Genomic DNA, 14,773 nt, shown 5'->3' with positions numbered 1-14,773 from the left:
AATTTCCAGGTTTTTGGGGACACCAATCAGATTTCAGGGGACCCTGTTTGCTCCTAACTACCACTAGCTCTGCCCCTGGAATATTATTGGTTACTGCTATTTGCTGCCATAACCTATCAGGGAGTAAGAAAACAAGATATCATTATCATTATGGTTGCCAATATGTTTACCATGTACAGAGTTGTCTCAAACTAGTCTCAAAAACACATCAATAAATTCTTCTTGTCAAGATGTTTGTTTACAGACGCACTATCTTGAGTATGTGGGCCATATTTTATTTTATCTCTAGAATTTGCTGCGGGCCGATCAAAATCGGACCGCGGGCCGCATTTGGGCCCCGGGCCATAGTTTGGACACCCCTGCTCTGAGTGGACAAAATTTGACAAAGTGCTTCAGAAGTAGCAATTCCTTCCCCGGTACCCTGACAACATGTAGCAGGTGTCTTTTTTTTAAATTATTTTTGCCCCTGCCTCTCAAACATCCTGAATCCGCACGTGAAACGTCACACATCACGAACATAGACCGTAAGCTTGGCTTTTGCTTTCGTCACCACCGCAACGCGGCTGAAGCTAGCGCGCGAATCCTATCTGTAAACTTTTTACTCTGTCATGCTAGTCGGCTTAGCTAGCTCGTAGCAAAGCACTATTTACACACTTTTAACGAAAATGTCTGAAATTCTGTCGTTAAAAGAATCAGTTCTGTTTTATTTAGATAGAAGTGGCGGCCTTCAAAAACTGATGGAAGACTGCAGACGGTTCAATGGTAAGCTCGGCCTGCTGTGGGGCTAATGAAAAAACAAGCTAACGAGTATTATGCTATGCTAGGATTCCGTTTTTACAATTTCCCCCCTCTCTTATTTTAGACCCTCAACAGGTGGAGGCGGTATACAGGTTTTGTATCAGTGTGAATCCCTCTGATGTGACAGAGGTAGATGCTGTATTAGGCGACTACGTTTTGCGGAATCCTCTAAAAGCTACAGCTCTGTTTCAGTCTGTAAGTGAGACTTAAGGCGAGTTAAATGAATAGTACATATCTGATGCATTTTTTAACTTAGCAGCTGCTTCATTCCTCATTCAGGTTTGCTTCCTTGCCATAAAGACACTTTCACTAGTTGAAAAAATACACACAGAGAGCCAGGTATGTGCCCCATGAGCCTTGTAGTCCCTTTCTTCAAATCCCAGTTGAATTCACCTGATAGTAATGGAAGCTTGGTCTGATTGTTCTGTCTGAGGTGAATGTAATATTGAAGTTGACACACCTGCCTCCATTCCCTGAGTACATGCTGGACCTCTGGAGTTTTCCTCGTGGGTATGGTCCCATGAGGCCTGTCTCCATGGAGGGTCTGGTCATTGCCATGACAAGGGTCACCAAATACACCCAGGGGGCCCGGTTCCTGTGCATTAATGATGACTGTCCCTGCTCTACAGGTACTGAAGGGGTTATTCTCTCTTAGACCTAATTTTCTCCACTGTTTTCTTGTCCTTCTTACTAATAGCAATAGAGTTAAAGTGGTTTATGAAATCACAAATCTAAGATTTCCAAGAAATGCCCAGACAGCTGGCACTCACAGAGTTATGGTTCCACATCTGATTTCATTTCCTGAACCCTGCCTTAGGGTTTCACCACATTCGTGTCCATGCACCCGGAGCCACAGAGTCAGCTACCGTGAGAAACGACTTCAGCTGCATGGTCTGCAGCTCCCCACTAAAAGAGGATGTGAAGTTTAGAGTGCTGGGAGGTAGGGGTGAAGTGGAGTCAGGATGCTGATCTCTGTTAAAATAATACTCTGTGGACTATCATTTTTATGTTTGCAAATGTGTCTTTGTGGAGACAGACAAACAGCTTGTGGAGCTGATCCATGTCAAAGCACTGGACGCTCTTAGTACTCTTCAGCAAGGCTCCTTCAGGTTCCAGTCTGTCACCCTGTTTCTCAGAGGTAGGTCTGCATCAGATCTGTTTGGACTTTAAGGGCTTTTTGTTGCTTAAACTAGGATAAACTTTAAGAGTTGCCTGCTGCAATGCCACTCAGCTTGAACCGATGATCAAATCTGTGTGATTAATTTAACCACTGGAGGCAATGTAGTGTGTGTGTGTTGAGAGGAAGGGATAGCATGGATAAAATTTGCTGAAGCAGCACCAATTACTACTCATGTTAAACAAGAATAACAGCATTAGTCTGAAGGACATATCAAAGATTCACAGCAGTGTAATCTAATCTTAAAATAGCAGAATATAAAAATGAAGCAGTTGAAACTGCTACAGTTTCTCTGCAAATTCAGCTTGATTTATTTCTAAGAGGATTTGATTTCCTGTAATCTAGAGAACAAAACACAAGTATGACTCCCTTCCTTTAAGACGCCAGACCTGCATAGTATGATACTTTAAATGGTGACCATTCTCTAGTATTCTCACTATTTAAAAGCCCAGCTCTCATCCATAATATTCACTACTACTCATGAAAAATTGAGTAGTAATAGTTTATATTTACACACAGTCAGATGCAGTGAAGTATGCCATTAATTTCCTCAGGCTTTCTGAATGAACTTCACTTTTAAACACTAACCAAGTGGGGGAGAGTTCAAATAAATAGATTTTTGTGCAGCCAGCGGCACACTGTGCCTCATGGTGGGATATTAAATGTTCCTGTCCCCTCTAATAACATTATCCAGCCAGTACCCATGAGAGCTTAAGAAATCTCACCACCAGGATTAGCATATTCTGTTGACCCAGTCCTGTAGAGGAATTCAATACACTGAGCTCCTGTTACTAAATATATATGTTAATAAGTGCAAGGAACACTCATTAACCAACTGTGTGATTTGCACATAGAGAAATCTTTGTTCTGAATGCCTCACTCTCTGTTTGTCTTGGCACTGGTTTTCTAGATGGCATGCATGTTTCTTCAATAATCACCAGGCAGCACATAACCTCCCCTTTGCTTTGTTTTCCTCATTCATGCAGATGAGCTGTGTAACTCAATGAAGATCGGCCGACACTACAGAGTGTTAGGTATTCCTGCGCATGTGCACCAGTGGCCCAATGTCACCTGGAGTGTAGAGACAAATAACATCCAACCATGGGAGCCAAAGAGTAAGGCAGTGCATTATGTCCCTTCGTATCCTGAAAAATAAACCCACAAGATAGTTAGATAGATAGATAGATAGATAGATAGATAGATAGATGCTGTGACCATTCAAACTCACAGGGCAGCAGTATTGGCATTACATATGTACTTTAGGTGACTTATAAAGATGCAAACATTTTGTTTTTGTGTCTTATAGCATAAGCAGTATAGAGCTGAGAGAGGAGGAAACATTGTCCAAATTGCACACAACATTAGCAATGTTTTGGTGTCAAAGCTCAAAAATATAAATGTGCAATAAAGACAGTTTGCAAAAGTTTCTTGCATATTAAAAACAACATATCATCCATTATTGGGTGCCTCTGAATAACGTTTTAATTGCTGTGGTATGTATCAGTTAAGCTTTTAAACCACTATATCAGAGTTTTAAATTCTGGAATCATGATTTAACTGATAAAAGTAGGGATGCACGATATTATTGGCATGATATCAGCTGATATTACCTAAAAAGGTGAATTTTCTTAATGGGCATATCTGAAAAAATTCTGACGATATTTACAACTGATATTTTGGCTATAAAAATCTACCTCTATAGGCTATAAATATTGACCACCACACAAATAATTTTGTAGAGTTTTAGGCTGGACCAACAGATGTAGAACAGCTAAAGTATTTTCCTTTATTCATCATGATTCCTTACACTTAAAAGGCAGTTTTAAGGACTGAAATTTGTTCATCCTCAATAATTAAAATTCATTTTGAACTACATTTGAATATCGGTATCAATATCGGCTAAAATTGTAATTCTAATTCAAATGTCAGCATTTCAGATATCTACCAAAACTCAGTATCCTGCATCCCTAAATAAAAGGTATGACTATTAACATTGTGCATTTTCTAAATAATCTGAATGACTTTGCAACATTGTGCACTATATAATTTTGAGAAAACTCTACATGCAGGTCCCAATAAAGTCAGTCCCCGCTTTCAGGAGCTCTTGAAGGCCACAGCAGGTTTCCCCTTGAGGTTCTCTGCAATTGTGGCTCACTGCTTTGGGTTGCACGTGGCTCCTCCAGGCCTTCACAACACCTTGAAGCTGGGCTTGCTGCTCAGCTTGGTGCAGACAAGAGCAGGTCCAAATGACACATTTAACAACTTGGATCTTCTAGTCGTCACCACAGACCCTCTCATTCTAGACAGGTGAAGTAGTTCTAAATGGGAACATTTACAAAACATAAGATTTCATCCTCCTCATCACCCTTTACTGTGTGTGTGTGTGTTAGACTAATGACATATAGCCTGGGCTTGGCACGTCCTGGGGTCAGGCATCAAGCCTCAGGGGAGATGTTTGCATCTCTATCCCGGGATGAACATGGGGCAGGCACTGCTAACATTCACGCTGGCTCTGCCCTGCTTGCCACTGGTGGTGTGTGCATGTTTGGAGATTTGGGCGGTTACAGAAAGGACAGACTGGATGCTATTCAGTCAGGTATAAAGACAAATATGCACATTATTTTTTCCTGATAAAAAGATTCTGCTACATTTACAGTGAATCCACTAATTTGATATCTTTTATTTTCAGTCCTGGAGAGCAGCACAGTGTCTGTTTTCATCCCAGGGAAAAAGTATGGAGAAGATGCAGATGAGCAGTTAACTTTCCCAGTGCAATGCAGCTTCTGGGCCATCACCGATGTCTCTCGGCGGTCTGGAAAGTCAGACTCTGACATACTGGGAACAGCAGTGGGTTCATTCACAGCATGTGGTCATATTGCCTCTGTAAAGCTTTATTTGTGCATGATCCTAACTAAAAAAAAAAAATCTGCACTGATGCATATTTTTGAAATTGTCATTCATTGGCAGAACTTCAGCTTCTGTGGTACAACACTGTAAGTATCAGACATGTTAAGCTCAGTTTGTTCAGATGGATGATGCAGATAGTCCAGGCCAAACAGGAAGCTGAGACAATTTACTTTTCTCAAAGGAAATGCCTCACCCAGAGATAATTCCTTGACTTTACATAATGCTAAAATAATAGTGTAAAAGGAATATTTTTTAATATGAAGAGTCTGATAAAGAAATACATAGATTTGAGAATGGTAGATGTGGTTATTTAATTCACATGCCGTTTTATGTTTGAGAATTGAATAAAATTGTGTTAAAAATCAAGATTATATTAACATGAGGAGTTGCAAAATAAGTTTAGAGGATTCATCTTCATTGTGACTGCTTTTCGAGTCTGCATCAGCTGAATGAAACACGAAGAGTACCTCATTCAGCCGTGGGTGTGACAGCAGATGGAGTTCAACCTGCAGGAATGTGGAGGAACCAATTCAGAGAAAGGCTCTTGAGAAGGATTGTTTTGCTTTTTACTTTTTAAAAGGAGGAAATACTGAAAATAAATCAGCTATACACAAGCTGCAGGGATGCTTTAGTTTCATGTCTGATTTGACAGATGGTCATTTTAAAATGTTGTCACGCTAATGCTCTGAAAACCGCTGGCTGAACAGCTCTTTTAAATTCAGCTTTCTTTTCGAGCAGGAACTGGGCCCTGTGTCGCTGCAGCTGGCAGACACCTTTGGCCTTGTCATTCAGTGTAGAGACATAGGAGAGCAGGCCCTTCTTGCCCAGACTGTCCACACCCTCCAGCAGGCTGTACAACCCAGAAAACCCCTCTACACATCCAGCTGGGAGTTTTCAACTCAAGACTACCAGGAGGTTAACAAACCTGTTCTTTAAAAAACACTGCTCTGATTTCACTGATTTGACAATGACTTAAAATTACAGTTATTGCTTTTCATCAGCTCATAGCTTATGCTCAGAGTCTTCAAGTGCAGCTCAGCCCTGGAGCAGAGAAAATCATTCACGGCTACTACATGGCGAGCAGACGAGTCCGAACACAGAGTGAGGGTGTCAAGATGTCTGTGGCCTCAATCAAACTACTGTAAGAAACAACAAACTGTTTATATGCTGTCTCCATTCACTGCAACACATGAACAGACTGTTCCAATCTGAGGATCTTGAGTCAGATATGTCACAAAAAATCCACTAGGTGGCAGACTTTCCCACTTTCACAACACTATTTTTCACTTGTCTGACAAATGTTTACAAATCCATTCCACTGTGCTGAAATATTTAATGTGGAGCTAAAACTATTAAAACAAATCTTTTTGACTGCAGGACAAATATGCCACATTAAGGTTTACATACTTAGTGTTACAGCACCTTTAGATCCAACCTTCCACAAATTCACAGGTAATTTTTCATTCATAATCAACAGTCATGGGACTAATACATTTTTGTCAAAGGATCTCTCTGGCTGAAGCTCACTGCAAGTTATGTCTCAGAACACAAGTGCTGGAAGAGGATGCTATGATAGCCGTGCTCCTCTGTGAGAACTCAGTCACTCTGAAGCATGGTAGGCTCGTTTTACCTATCCGAGGAATTAATACCACTATCATGTCCTATTTGTATGAATTCATTAAAGAGCCTTCATGAGATTTTTACTTTCTTTAATCTTATTTAATAATTTCGGCAGCTGTATTGATTTCATAAGCAGAAGTATCTTTGTAAAGGTATACTCAAGCCCTGCCTTCTTTCTACAGGGGCCTCTGCTTTGGTTATTCCACCAGATGCAGCCTTTCCTTGTGATTTGAGAGCAGAGGATGGCTTGCACAAGAGGGACGTGACCCTGGATGAGCTCCACCAGAACATCCTACGCTTCATCTACACCTACGCACCGGGAGCAGACACATACATTACAGAGGAGTAAGACCTCGCTAAAGGTGCAAAAGAACACAGGTAGGGAGCAAGACTGCACTAATCATGGGCCAAAATGAAAGGACTGCTTCTTAGACATAGCTGAAGAAAATTCAAATGCCCAAAGATAGTCTAATTTTACTCAGTTCTCTGAATACACATGGATAAACATCTGAAAGATTTTATTAAGGCAGTGTTACTCAACACTGCTCAAAGAGCCAAATTATTTAAAAGTGCCTTTGCAAGAGCCATAATCCAAGTTGTGAAAGGTGGCGAATATGGGTAAAAATGGCATTAAAAATAAGTTAAAGATAAGTAAGTTGGGCAAAAAGTGACAAATGGGTGAAAAGGGGCAAAAACCGGCAAACAGCAACAAAAAAGGTGGGAAAAAAGTGGCAATTGATGGGAAAAGCCAGCTTTAGGACTCAAAATAGAGTGAACAATTGCAAAAAGCAGGTTAAAAGAGGCAAAAACTGGTGAAAAAGGGCATAAACAGGAAAAAAATGGCAAAAAATGGGTGACAACTGACAAAAAAAATTACATAAAGGTGGCAAAATGATCAAAAAGCAGCAAAAACATGGCAAAAATAAGTGAAGTGACTAAAACATGCAAAAAGCAGCAAAAAAGGTGGGAAAAGGGGTAAAAAGTGGCAAAAAGCAGCAAAAAGCAGTAAGCAAGGATTGCAACTGGCAAAAAAAGGAAAAAAGGGGAAAATTTATCATATAAGGGAAATGGAAATATACTGAAAAACATTATTGGTTGACCATGAAAGCCAACTGTATAACTGTGGGAAACAAACTGATCAATATGAGTTGCAATGGATAATTTCTGAAGTCAAAGTTTGCCTTTTTATGGTTTTCGGGGTGAATGGTATTTCAAAGTAAGGCCTAAAAGAGCCGCAAATCATCACAAAAGAGCTACATGTGACTTAAAAGCCATACACTGAGTATCACTGTATTAATGCATTAAAGAAAAAAGTCTAACCATATTTCTTGCAGAAAGGTTTTATTAAAAAGGAAAAAACATTTAAAGAAAACATAATGATGGCAAATAGCTGAGGCCTCCCTTCTTTCTGTGGATATTCAGCTTCAGATACACTGCAAGAACAAGCAGGAAAAAATAATTAAAGCAGAACAAAGACAACATACTCAACATTTTGATTTTCAGATTTTTTTGTTTAAGAATGCAAAAAATAGTTGTATATTTCAAACCAAGATTTGCTTTGTAAATACCTTTAAAATGAAGCCTCTCTGTAGGTAATGTGTCCTGCACTCTTTAACCTTTAAGAAAAAAAATATATAATGAGCTTGACTTTTCAAAAACAACTATAGTAGTAATATTTTGTGTTACTAAGTTCAGTTAGTCACATTCTCAGCAGCCCATTTTGGTCTGATGGGTAAACGGCGAAAAATGTGAACTCATCATTTTGTCTTTAATCAGGACATTAAGCAAACAGGCTTTTCTTGGCAACATGGGACAAAAATGAATAAAGGATATTCTAGACATCACTTACCAGTGATGTGATGAAGCACTGGGGCGTCTTCATTTCCCTGATGCTCCAACTGTTCATCTGTTGGTCAACATGGAGAGTTGTATTGTCAAATCACATTGCTTTTTTGTATATTCAAGTGGACATGTCTAATGCGTGCTGTTTGCTTAATTTAATGTCTAAAAATCCAGGTATTTCAGAAAATACAATAAATTGAGTTAAACTTAATTGGCAGCTGGTAATTCAGTAGTCACAATTTCACCACTCTGTTGTCTGATGGGTAAACGGCGAAAAGAGTGAGCTCATCATTATTCCAGCAGCAAAATTATTACTACAAATTAAGTTGTCTAGTTAGATTTTTATCCGACCAGGCTCAAACTAATTCTTTTTAGCTCTGTATTATTTATGCAGTAAATATGGTCATTTTAACCCGACCTACAAGTTAAAAAAGTAAACAACAAAAGTATGACAATGTTGTTCAAGATATGTAATTAAAGAGCAGTACTGAAAAAAGATCAAGCAGGTAACTCACCTCCGGATCAGCACCAAGTACAATGGAGTGCATGCAGGGCATTTCCCGTGACCACAGGATGACATCTGAAACTACAGGGAAACAAAGGGATGGCAATTAACGTTTGTAAAAAAAAAAGAAACATGCAACATTCACACCTACTTTATTTTTATGACCAGTGCAAACCGATATTATTATGCTGGATTTTCAGTTAGTCACAGTGTCACCACAGTGTTGTCTGATGGGTAAACGGCGAAAAGAGTGAACTCATCATTAATCCAGCAGCAAAATTACTCATTCAAATCAGGTCGTCTTGTTAGATTTTTGTCCAAACCGAGCACAAACTAATGCTTTTAGATGTTATGCATCATTTATGCATTAACAGTGGTCCGTTTATCTGGCCTACAAGTTCTTTTAAATCAAAAGTATGACACAGTTGTTCAAGCGGAATAACTATAGACAATTACTAAAAAATGTAGCAGGGAACTCACCTCCTGATCAACTCAAAGTACAATGGAGTGCATTTCCCATGACCACAGGATGACATCTGAAACAAGTGGGAAAACAAATGGACATGCATCATACACATCTACTTTTTTTTATTTTTATATAACAAGTGCAAACTGATCTTATGATGCTGGAGTTTCAGTTAGTCACAGTGTCACCACAGTGTTGTCTGATGGGTAAACGGCGAAAATGTGAAATCATCACTATACCAGCACTAGGGATGCACGATATTATTGGAGTGATAATGCATTGGCCGATGTTGGCCTATATTTATCACTGGTTTCTGCAGACATTGCATTTTCTGTTGATATATCAGCTGTACAAATCTGCCTTTATCTACTGTAAATACTGGTCATAGGTAGGAATAGGCCTGAGTTTTAGGCTAGACCAACATACCTACACCAGCTCAGGTTATTTTTTTGTTTATCCTTGTTCCATAAAATTTAAAGTATGTTTCAAGCACTAAATTTTGCTCTTTTTTTTCATCCTCAAACTTTTAATTTATTTTAGGACACAGGTGTTTGGTCTGACCGAAATTTAGAGATCTGTTTCAGCAGAAAGGAATTATTAAATATATTTTTAAAAAGATTTCTTTTTGGCATTTTTGTGCCTTTATTATGATAAGAGGACATTGGATTGAGAGCGGTGGAGAGACATGCAGCAAAGGGCCCCAGGCCGGAATCAAACACAGGCCGTCTGCATACATGGGGCGCGCCCCAAACCACCTACGCTCCAAGGAATTCATTTTTATCGGCATATCAGATTTGACAAAAATTCAATATTGTGCATCCCTAACCAAGACTATAAAGTACAAACGTAACAGACTGGTGAAACTCACCTCATGTCCATGCTTCAAAATCCAATACTGGCCATCTTTATGATACAGTGGCTAATGGTCCTCTGAAATAAAGCATACGTTACTTATTTTAAGCTTTCTCAGTGCTCAGTTGATAATTTCAGCATTTCTTATGTTTCGTTATTCAAACCATCTCTTACCCTCTCAGGTGTACCAATCATGGGTCAGGTTTCTCATTGTTATTTGCCCATCTATTAAAAAAAAAAAAACACAAGAGTCAAATACGATTCATAATCATTTCATGTTAAGTGTGTACCTCTAGTTAGACACTTTCATCATTTAAATACTAAAATTCCCACAGGACCTGTACTCCTCTGTCACTAACTTTATCAAACCTCACCTCTAATTACTCTCAGGAGTGACTTATCGATTTCCAGCTTGCCTTAATAAGATGTACTCAAGAAATAGCCAATATGGTGACGAAAGATGACTGATCACCACGAGGTCACAGGGTGCAGTGTAACACAGCTTGGGAGCATGGTGGGTTCAACAGCAGGTCAGGACCTCTGCCATGACCTCAGGCCCTCAGAGGGAGCCATGATGACTTTCTCTGGTTTAACAATAAGAAGGGGCAACTCCCTGACCAGCAGATCTGCTGCTGACCCCTGGACATAAGCAGATATGGACAGGGCTGCAGGAATATGAATGACACTGAGGGCGTTTTACTGCCTTTGAACTGTCTTAGAGATGATTTATTACATCACTTCAGGGATCAGACTAGTCTTTAGTTAAACATAGAACCAGACTGCCTAATAAAGATCAGGCTACCTTGGATTAGAAGTTTGGACATCTAAATTGCCGCACACCTTCCTTCCGCATTTCCCTCATGATTAATAGCGCAGTGGAATGAACTCCTTAAATGTTAAACATTACATAATATTCAATCCACAGCGCGCATCCACGTTAGTAAGCCTTCGTACATTCATTCATTCAAAGACAGTGCTGTTTAATGAAGCTTAACCTCTGGATGTGCAGTAATGACAAGTAATAAAAAGTAATGCATCCCTCAGCCTTAAAGGAAAACTCATTAACAACAACTTCTAAGCAGGACTCGTGTCTCCCACGTGGCGGAGGGTTAAGCTAACATTAGCTGCTAGCTAACATGCAGCCAACTTTTTCCAGAGCTAATCCGCCATGAAACAGATCCACGGCATCTAAAACAACATCATACAAGCCAACACAGTGTTACAAACCTGAGCGTTGACTCCCAAGCATGATACAAGCTCTCCAGTTTGCAGACTTCATGAAAAACAGAGCCGAGCTGCAGAACTGCCGTCTGCTCGTGGCTGAGTGTTCTGGATAAGAGAAAGGATTTCCGGGTCTGACTTTTTAAGATGCGCCGCAAAGCTGCGCAGTGCGCACTGCAGACATTACATTACATTTACTTTAGGCTTAAATACGCTTCATCATTCTTCTTTACATTTTTAATAAAAAATGGACAAATAACGATTTCTTCATAACATTAACTAAAAAATTATGTTTTTAAGAATCTATCGTGGTGATTCAGCTCATGTTATTCTGCAGCACAGTGCAGGTAAACCGGTGTTAAAGTTTAAAGTGTGACCGTGTTAACCTACGACTTTTACCCGAAAACACCTGCGGTTTCGTGGATACAACTAATGCACTTTGTAGCAAATAAATTTTAAAAATCCGTATTTTGGTACTTTAATGAAATATTGGGGGGAAAAACATCCATTAGGACGATTTCCTTCGTCAATAATTGTAAACACTGTCACTCTGATTAGCGAAACCACAATAACTATGAAAGTATTCATTTCCTTAAAATTGGTTTGGGTTATGATTCAGTTCCATGAAATGCCTCTTAAATAACGATATAGTTTACCTGTATATTTTTCTTTAGTTAGACTAATCTAACAGAGCAGGCTTAGTTATGTTATTAGATGTTTTGTCAAGATTTACCGCTGCTCTCTAAAGCATTTTTGTTTTTATTAAAATTATTATTTTCAAAAGTAAAACGCTGCCTTTCTGAATATCAAACCATTTTCCTGTTCTGGTTTGCTTTCATCGTGTTGACCCTGTAAATACAGCTGAAACAGTAACAGGCTATTATATTTACCGGCATTAATTCTCATGCAGGGGTGCAGGAATTATCTTTTATGAATTATCTTATTAAGACTTACTAAAACTACATTCCCTGGCTTATGCCATATTAACTGCTTGGGTGAATGATGTTTCATATTTACATTTTTTTAAATATTAGATTGTTAAGGAAGAGTTTCAAGAATGGCATGGCATTAATAAAATAGTATTCCTCCTTTCAGTTGACCACGTTTTGTTCTAATTAAACAGGCCTACAGGGTGAAAATAAATTCATAGACATGGATTACTGTCGTCAAAGGAGACTCTTCTTCTTCAGTCATTTATTCACAAACACATTTACAACCATGCATGTAAAAATACGGAGGAACATGAGACCGAGAGCCTCCATTGTTGACTCTTTGACAGACCACTTCACATGACAGATGTCGAGTTATTCACACATGCATTTAGTGCAAAAAGTCTCAACTCAAAGTGCACACCTCAAGCATGACGGGCTCGTTAGCCCGTGGAATTTACAAATATCATACCTGGGACATGTATGGAGCTGCACAATGCAGGGCAAACAAGGATTGACCCAAAACAACAACAGAGAAACATCCTCAAAATCTTTACAATAAAATTAATATATTAATTTACAACGTCTTCCTTTTGCCAGGGCTTTAGTGGAAGTCACATTGTCTAATTGTTCTACAATCATAAGGCAACAGTACACAGCATGGACTCATGCAAATAGAAAATCATGTCATACAAATGATGAGAGCCTGTTGTTACTGAGAGCTGGAGGATGAAGGGCCTTGGTTCTCTGACTCTGAAGGACTTGTGTTGAGGAACTGTCCAGATGCTCCAACGTAGAGTCTGGATCGCATAGGCCATTTCTGCAGAGAGATTAATTTTGTTAATAAATATACATCTAAAAAGGTCAAAGGTAAATTATATCCTTAGTCATTTGTTAAAATACAAAACGTAACATTAATACATTTTAAGTAGGCCTACATCTGAAAAGACTGACTTCAATGACTTCATACGACTATTATTATTACTATTATTATTTATTATTATTATTGTTATTATTAGTGACCTTGACAGGGTGCAGGTAGCCTTCTCCCTTTAAAGAGTGTAACGCTTCTGTTTGTTTTGCACTCTCTCCCTCCTCTGCTCCTTCCTCCTGCAGTGTTCGAGTCAAATGGGCAATATAGGTGGTGGCCAGTATCAACACGTCTAGTTTGGACAGCTTGGTGTCTGGTGGCACGGACGGCAAAGTCCTCTGGAGCTCCAGGAACGCGGTCCTCAGGGTCTGCACGCGGCTCCTCTCCCGCGCCGCGTTGGCTGCTGCCGGCCGTCCTCTGCCGCCGAGACCGCCGCTCTGCAACACCCTGCCGGCCCGCTGGAGCTCCCGGCGACGCCCGTCCGGACTGGGACTGGAGCTCGGGCTGGACGTAGGGCTGTCATCCACCACCACCCCGGAGCTGGAGGCGCTGTCCATCCGGAGCATGTGTCTGCCTACAAAGCTGAAGAGTAACACCACATTCATGCACATAAGCACTTCAGACACACGTGGCCTCCATGTTGCACCGTTTGAGCTCATTTTTTGTCACAAATGCCTCTTTAATTTTAACTTGAATTCTAACTGGTAATTCACGTTCTTTCAGTGTATTTATTTATTAAACCAAAATGTAAGCTTATTGGTCTAAAAGTGATTCTAGTAAATAAGATCAAAAGTTTCACTTTATTCAGTATTTTCATTTAATCTTTAGAAAAAAATAATAAAGAATGCAAGTGACAGACACGTAGCTCCTAACTGTAATTTTAAGGACATTTTAAGTGTTTGACATGTCTTAAATAAATACAGCACAATTACAATTGCTCTCTATTGCAAATTAAACATTCAACGCATGCAAAAAAAAGAATGCATGAAAGATGCCAAAGTATTTGCTTGACATGCAACATAATGAAGCCCCATGCGCACAAACACATGACATCAGGATGGTTAGATCTGAGTTTACCTGCGTTATCCTTCAAAGCAGCTGCTTTGAAAACAGACATGAAGACGATTATTTTTAAAAAGCAGCTCCAATAGAGAATTTTGTCTTCAGTGCAGAACACTCGCAGCCTGTGTGGTTTATCCTTATGAAGCGGTGCGCAGCAGTCCCTGCGCGCTCATCCAAACACTTCACCTGTGTGCGTAAAAGGTCTCAGGAGCCTTTAATTTATTGGATACACAAAGAGGTGGACAAGTATTTCACTCCGGGGTAATTAATCACTGGGCCCGTAGCACTCCCTTACAGTGAAGACGACGGCTCTCTCTCCCTCTCCAACTTCTGTCTGAGGGCAGCAGAGGCTCGTTTTCAGCGCCAGAGGCAGGACTCTCCTTTTCCTCCAACTCTCATATGCGGTGGGTCAGATCCCACTCTAATTGGCTGCGAACCTGACCCTGTGTTTTCTTTATAGGCCTATCAAAGAGTGGAGGAAAGTTAGTCAAAACTGTCCTCGTCACAGTCACAAATAAAGGTT

General features: G+C 39.8%; 2 protein-coding genes and 1 long non-coding RNA gene across 7 annotated transcripts; 1 reads left to right on the top strand and 2 right to left on the bottom strand.

Annotated features, from left to right (window-relative positions):
* Positions 1-630: 630 nt before the first annotated feature.
* On the top strand, positions 631-13,550 carry mcmdc2 (minichromosome maintenance domain containing 2). 3 transcript variants are annotated; one of them, XM_041813711.1, is made up of 15 exons: positions 631-762; positions 863-993; positions 1,078-1,137; positions 1,250-1,427; positions 1,616-1,738; positions 1,835-1,936; positions 2,962-3,090; positions 4,045-4,282; positions 4,366-4,571; positions 4,665-4,822; positions 5,618-5,797; positions 5,884-6,023; positions 6,388-6,497; positions 6,685-6,880; positions 13,434-13,550. In XM_041813711.1, the coding sequence occupies exons 1-14, from the start codon at positions 666-668 to the stop codon at positions 6,849-6,851; spliced, it is 2,019 nt and encodes a 672-aa protein (XP_041669645.1). In that variant the 5' UTR covers positions 631-665; the 3' UTR covers positions 6,852-6,880; positions 13,434-13,550. The 3 variants fall into 3 exon arrangements, with proteins under 3 accessions (XP_041669645.1, XP_041669643.1, XP_041669642.1); XM_041813709.1 differs by having other exon boundaries at positions 1,232-1,427; positions 5,621-5,797; XM_041813708.1 differs by having other exon boundaries at positions 1,232-1,427.
* Positions 7,827-11,532, bottom strand: LOC121527041. The gene is made up of 8 exons (XR_005993368.1): positions 11,395-11,532; positions 10,342-10,392; positions 10,184-10,245; positions 9,330-9,385; positions 8,860-8,930; positions 8,352-8,408; positions 8,071-8,118; positions 7,827-7,935 (listed from the first exon to the last, which is right to left on the bottom strand). It is a non-coding gene; the product is annotated as an uncharacterized LOC121527041 (long non-coding RNA).
* Positions 12,622-14,670, bottom strand: LOC121527040 (transcription factor 24-like). Of its 3 annotated transcripts, XM_041813714.1 has the most exons (4): positions 14,546-14,670; positions 14,266-14,436; positions 13,341-13,770; positions 12,622-13,137 (listed from the first exon to the last, which is right to left on the bottom strand). In XM_041813714.1, the coding sequence occupies exons 3-4, from the start codon at positions 13,752-13,754 to the stop codon at positions 13,030-13,032; spliced, it is 522 nt and encodes a 173-aa protein (XP_041669648.1). In that variant the 5' UTR covers positions 13,755-13,770; positions 14,266-14,436; positions 14,546-14,670; the 3' UTR covers positions 12,622-13,029. The 3 variants fall into 3 exon arrangements, with proteins under 3 accessions (XP_041669648.1, XP_041669647.1, XP_041669646.1); XM_041813713.1 differs by lacking the exon at positions 14,546-14,670 and having other exon boundaries at positions 14,266-14,519; XM_041813712.1 differs by lacking the exons at positions 14,266-14,436; positions 14,546-14,670 and having other exon boundaries at positions 13,341-14,203.
* Positions 14,671-14,773: the final 103 nt, after the last annotated feature.

This window comes from Cheilinus undulatus, linkage group 19, assembly GCF_018320785.1.
Source record: "Cheilinus undulatus linkage group 19, ASM1832078v1, whole genome shotgun sequence".
Taxonomy (NCBI): domain Eukaryota; kingdom Metazoa; phylum Chordata; class Actinopteri; order Labriformes; family Labridae; genus Cheilinus; species Cheilinus undulatus.
Note: the sequence above shows the minus strand (reverse complement) of the source record. Positions and strands in the feature narration are given on the sequence as shown.